Consider the following 6,000-nt stretch of genomic DNA (forward strand, 5'->3'; position numbering starts at 1 on the left):
TCAGGGGTGGCTTCGACCCCTCCCCTAATTCATCTTATCACAACTCCCGTTAACTCTCAGGCAGGGACTTCTGAGAAAATCAAAATGGCGAGGACAGACAACTCAGGTCACAGAAGTTTTGTGACCTAGAGGAAGAGGAATGGGTGCCAGCTAGTCAATAAATTCAGCCCCAGCTTCCTGGTCGGGACAACACAGGTACCCTGTGGGATGGAGTGAGGGCCTCCCATCCTCTATACTAGGAAGCTCCCCTACCCATGACAACTATTTTCTCACATGCGTGCTGTGAGTTGAACCCTGCAAGCAGCCCCCACCCCCCCTTGTCTCACGACACCAGGGCCAAGAAAGGCAGTTCAGTTCAATGACATTTTATTTTCTCATACTGGTCCTGGCCGAACCCCGGACCTCCCTCTTCCTGCCCTGACTTTGTCTTTGCTTGCGGTAGGTCTCCAGTTCCTCGAAGTACTTTGCTCTCAATAGTGCAGCCTTCTGCTCATACGGCTGCTTTTCCACATTCGATGCCGTGGACCACATCTTCCCCATGGCCTTGGCCACCTGCACCACTGACCAGTTGGGGTTCTCGCGCTTCAGCTGGGCATAGTTATCCAGGGAGAAGAGCAGGAAGGATGATGGAGGCTGCCGAGGTGCCTGCGGGTCCTTCTTTCTCCTCCTCCTCCTCTTGCCCATGTAATTCATCATTTCTTCCTGGTATCGGGCTTTGTCGAGCTTGGCCAGGGCTTCATACTTTGCCTTTTCATGCTTCGAGATGGATTTCCATTTTTCTGAACACTTTCTAGAGAACTCTTTAAAGCCAAGGTAGGTGTTTGGCTGTTGCTCCTTGAATTTGTTCCTGTAATTCAGCATAAAGTGGATGTAAGAAGAGACGTTCACCTTGGGCCTTAGCTGTACTTCTTTCCCCATGTTTGTATGACCATGATCTCCTCCTCTGGATCCCGCTAACTCGGAGAGCAGAGACTTCTGTTTCTGCACCCCAGGAGCAATCTAAAAGGTGCTCTGCTTGCGGTGAAATTTTCTCTGTGTGCGAGCCTCAGCCAGGGCCCGGCCTTTTCAGTGCTGGTGGCTTTGTTGGGTCAGAAAAAGGAAACTGTGATGTCATCCCTGAGCTGGCCAATGCCAGCCAAGCTCAGTCATTTGCATGTAGGCCCTCTTAGTAGTGGGTTGCCTCTAAGGAACGATGAGGGTTTATCTGAACCTTACTAGAGCAGCTCCTGGCCCTGGAAATCTTTCCTGTTGGCTTCCTAGAGGCTGTGGGCTTTGCCCAGCCTCTGGGGCCTTTCAATTCCTATCCTGCAGTGGGTCATAACAAGGGCTGCCTCTCTCCATGCATGAGATTGTCAGGATGCCGCCTCCTCATCCTCCACACAGGCTAGAAATAATGAACACAAGGAGGGTGGATGGCTCCGGAACTGTCAGGATACTATGTGAAGGCTTTCTGTTTGCCTTGAGCAGTGGCAATATCTGCTGCACAAAGGGTTTAGTAGTAACTCTAAAAATAATCAGTGATGACAGCTGGGACTCGGTTCCTGTCAGGACAAAGTTGTCTAATTTAAAACCCAAGCTCTTGGGCTCAGAGTCTGAATCTTTCGCTTCTCTGAAGATATTTGAAGGGAAGGAGGGAGGAGAACCAGGGAGTTTCTTAATTACATCGGAGTTCTTGAAAATATGAGTCCTTAGCTCTTTGGGAGGCCCCTCACCATCCTCGAAAGAGTTCCCATTTCTTAGGGTTAGTATACAAAACACAAGTAACAGTCAAGCAAATTGGCTTCTTCGGGTAAAAGTAGTTAATACTCCACTAGTCATCTAAGTGAAGAGAGTGCAGTCAAAGCCAACAGACTTGTCTGTGTGCAAGTAGATTGACTAAAAATCCAGTGGATGACAGCAGTGCCCTATGCATAGGACAAGAAAACAGAGTCCCATTGATGTTAAAGGGGCCACAGTTAAGAGCCACCAACAGGTAGGAGCCATGGCTCTTGAGTGTTGAAGGCTTGATTGAAGGCACTGTGCTGGAAACATTTTGGGGAGGACTAGATGTGAGATTTCTTGGTCTCAGCCTGTGCAAGCTGTTTCCTGGGGTTCAGTGGGGGAGGGGACCAGAAGTATACAGATGGGCAGCAGAGTCCTATAAGGAAACTATTATCAGACCTCCAGTCCTTGTGTTAAGGAAAGGTGTCTGTCTCAGCCACACCTTGCCTGTGAGTCTATGATTTCTCCCGAAAAGTGTTTGCACTAACAGGGGTCATTGCTCCAGGTGACCTGTAAGGTGCCATGCCAGCAAAAGGCCTTCTCTCTTCCTCCCCGTATGTGTGTGTGTGTGTGTGTGTGTGTGTGTGTGTGTGTGTGTATACACTTGTGTGTCTAAGGAGGGAGAAGAGATCAGCCCATGAGAACATACTACTGTGGGACATTTATCAGCCTAAGTTGATTTTACCCTTAATTTTGAGAGGAAGAAGTTGTCTTGCCTGTTTGCTGGAGTTGGGCTGCTCTTCAGAAATGAATGGGACACACTTCTGCCTGAGATCAAAAATGAGATGTGAGGAAGAACTTCAGTTAATCTTCACATACTAACCAGACTGCCTAGGCATCTTTCTCTCTCTCTCTCTCTCTCTCTCTCTCTCTCTCTCTCTCTCTCTCTCTCTCTCTCTCTCTCACACACACACACACACACACACACACACACACACACAGAGTAGCTTCATGTGCATCTGCCTTCCATCATACAGCATAGTCATGATAACCATCTGTATGCTAGCAAACAGGAGGAAAAGACCAAAAAAAAAAAAAAAAAAAAAAAAAAAAAATATAAAAAGCTATGGGAATCTTAGTGTGCGGGCCACACTATAGACTTAAAAGGGTAGTGGGGAATGCCTTGGCCAGGGGCACTGACTTGGGCCACCTGCTTCTGAAGTCAATGCTGTGTGCTGGGGAAGGCCCACTGCCTGCCCTTCCCTGGCTTCTCCACCAGAAAGATGACAGACCTGAGCCACACCAAAGTCCATTTCACACGACTAGTTAGTGAGGAACCTCAAGAGATCAGGAATGAAGTGAGCTTGAGGCACCTGGCTCCTGGCTCCACCCCCGTGAGGTCACCTGGGGCTGTCACATCCCTGGACTAGAGGTCTTTTCCCATGGTATTGTGCCCTCTAAACAGCTCTCCTCCCAGACTGATAAATCACCCCCTCTCCTTGGCTTCTCCTGTCTAGACTGGTGACAGTTGTGTTGTCACTGACTCTGAGTCCTCTGTCACTTCGCTAGACCCCAGGACCTTCCTGAGCCCTGCCCCCTCACCTTTCTGGATAGTCTGTTTATTAAACACTCCTCAAATTATTCTAATCTGAGTCACCATCTGTTCTCTGCTGGAACCTTGACCAAAGCACCATGCTAATAATCTTCCACCATATAGACATCAACTCCAAGGAGAAGATTCTAGAGACCCAGAGGACCACAGTCCCTAGAGACCCAGGAGCACCTTCAGGGTAAGGGCCCAGCCTAAGAAGAGGCATCTAATGTCCTGAATTACAAGATGTCCTCTAGGCAAGGCCGTTGGTCTAGTAGCTAAACAGTAAAGAACTCAGGCTTCATGGATGGCAGGACTTCTGTTGCAAATACTCAGCTCTGACATTTTGGCTCAAAGGTAACCACAGACGATGCATAAACAAATGACTGTGGCTGTGTCAATAAAGCTTTATTTGTACAAACAGGCCATGGGCTAAGGGTTATAAATCTTCTGGCCCTTGGTCTGGCCCCTTGATTGTAGTCTATAATAAAGAAAATACTTTATACATATATAATGTGTGCCAGCCTCTGTTTCTGAGAAAGATCTATTCACGTAAGCATCACTGGACCCTATTGGGGGGGGGTGTTGTTCTCCTTCCCATTGTAAGGAGTCACGGTACCCAGTTTTGCTAAACTGTACTTAGTATGTGTGTGATGTACTATTATTTCCTGTTTTTTATTTTGATCTCAAGGCTCACTAATGGCTCTAGCTGATCCACAGAACTCCATCTAGGCAAGTTCACCTGGGGGGCCTTGAGGGCCCCTGTCCTTGGTGCTGGTAATTCGAAGTGGGAAGAGTATGCCCACCAGGGCTAGACAGGCAGGCATTCGGGAGCTGACTTTGCTTGACTACGGACAAGTCTTTAAAAAGCAGGGATGGAGCTGAGGCCATGAGGCAGTTGGTAAAGTGTTTGCCATGCAAACATGAGGACCTCAGTTTGGTTTCCAGAACCTACGTTACAAAGGGAAACAACAAAAACTGGCACGGGGAAGGCAGAGACAAGAGTGTCCCCAGTGGTCACTGGTCAGCTAACCTACCTCCATCAGTGACCCCCAGGCCGGTGAGGGAGACCCTGTGTCAAAAAGACAAGGTGGGAACAGCATCAGAGGTTGACCTCTACCCTCCATGCCCATGTGCGCACATGTTTGCACACAGACACACAAGATGGTGAAAAGGAGTACCGGAGTGGACAAAGCCAGCATTTACAGACCGAAATGAAAGGAGGAAAGACAGTTGGCACCATGCTGTCTACTATAGTGTAGGCTGGACCAGGGTCGGGAAGAGGACAACAGTGTGTCTTTACAGCAGAGGAAGCTGGCAGGCATTGCTTCAATCAAGCTGTCTAAGGGGTCAGCAAGCAGTAATGGGTCACACTGACAGCACACAGTGCCCTGTGATGCCATAATAAGAGCAGTGCCCCTCAATGGTGGCCTCCCCCGACACTCACATCCTGGGTCCAGTCCCAAGAGAACATTAGACCAAGTCACATACAGGGTCCAAACACGTGATTGGTGTTCTTTAAGCATCGAGGTCTTGGGGAAACAAGGAATATAATACACCTTGGATGAGACTGAAGTGATGTGGCAACTCAGTGAGAGGAGAGGTGCCAGGTTGGATGTTGAGCAGTAAAGGGGCATTAGGAGACAGCCGGGAACATCTGGATTAAGCCTTCCAGCAGACAGTACTGTAGCGATACTGATTTCTGAGTTTTAATGCATGTTCTTTAAATATGACACCAACCTTACAGAATGGAGGAGGAGCATGCAGCAACATGGTCTGGTGGTAGGTAGACAGGAAACAGAATATGATCAGGTACAAGAATGGGGACATGATAGTGAGGGGCAGACCAGCCTGGTCACCTCTGGAAAGGCAGATCTAGAAGTAGACCATGTATGGGGGTTGGAATCCCTCACGGGCCCTGACAAAGCCACTCAAACCACAGGGTTAGAGACTGTCTCTGTTTTATCTAATCCCAGGACCTTTTCCAACCACAGTGGCCATGCTTTGTCTGCCTGGCATTCCTGCAATACAATCCCCCCCCCCCCCCCCGTGCTTTTTTTTTTTTTTTTTTTGGAGAGCTGTTCCCACACCAATCCCAGGGTCCTTCTGGAAACCATGCCCTTGTCCTAAGGAATGGGCACATGGCCTAGGCAAATGACCTGAGACGCTGTAGGCCTTTTCTGTTTACCATTAGAAAAGATGTCTGTGTTCTTTCTGGTGATGAAGGAGGTGAGGGTGAATCAAGCAGCTGCCATTTGCAGTTAGCAAGCAGATGGCCCTACAGAGAAAGGCTGGTGGCATTTGAGCTCCTAGCCCTGGGCATCTCTGAGCCAGCTGCAGCCCTGCTCTTCTGTGGTTTGGTTATAACAGCTACTGGTTGCTTCTCTGCTCCTGACTGATCTGGATTTCTTCCACGCAAAGCCATTAGTACATAGAGACATAGAGCATACAGATATGTGATGGGATGGGATACACAGCAGGGACACAGGTGTGATGGGACGGGATAAGAGGAGACAGGAACTCTCCTCTCCCCTCTCTCTCTCTTCCATCTGTTACATGCAGCCTTACCATGTTGATAGCCCAACCCTGGCTGGTTATAGAGCTAGCATATGGCTCACATGATCCTCATGACTCCCATGGTGTGGAGAGTGTCTGTGTGCAGCACCTCACCTCACCTCTACAGTTCTGTGAAGTAGGAGTTGTCACTA

General features: G+C 48.8%; 2 protein-coding genes and 1 long non-coding RNA gene across 3 annotated transcripts in view; 1 reads left to right on the forward strand and 2 right to left on the reverse strand.

Annotated features, from left to right (window-relative positions):
- Window positions 1–6,000, forward strand: part of Csmd2 (CUB and Sushi multiple domains 2) — a 568,711-nt gene that overhangs the window by 271,458 nt on the left and 291,253 nt on the right.
- Hmgb4 (high mobility group box 4) lies at window positions 350–1,058 on the reverse strand. The gene has a single exon (XM_028857710.2). It carries the CDS (start codon window positions 916–918, stop codon window positions 367–369), a length of 552 nt encoding a protein of 183 aa, XP_028713543.1. The 5' UTR covers window positions 919–1,058; the 3' UTR covers window positions 350–366.
- On the reverse strand, window positions 2,477–5,324 carry LOC119087454. The gene is made up of 3 exons (XR_005090914.1): window positions 4,503–5,324; window positions 4,330–4,364; window positions 2,477–2,529 (listed from the first exon to the last, which is right to left on the reverse strand). It is a non-coding gene; the product is annotated as an uncharacterized LOC119087454 (long non-coding RNA).

The sequence above is a fragment of the Peromyscus leucopus genome, chromosome 2 (assembly GCF_004664715.2).
Source record: "Peromyscus leucopus breed LL Stock chromosome 2, UCI_PerLeu_2.1, whole genome shotgun sequence".
NCBI classification, from domain to species: domain Eukaryota; kingdom Metazoa; phylum Chordata; class Mammalia; order Rodentia; family Cricetidae; genus Peromyscus; species Peromyscus leucopus.

What these genes read in the sequence shown, in the direction of transcription:
- Hmgb4 (XM_028857710.2), bottom strand. Translation starts at nt 918, where the DNA reads ATGGGGAAAGAAGTACAGCTAAGGCCCAAGGTGAACGTCTCTTCTTAC.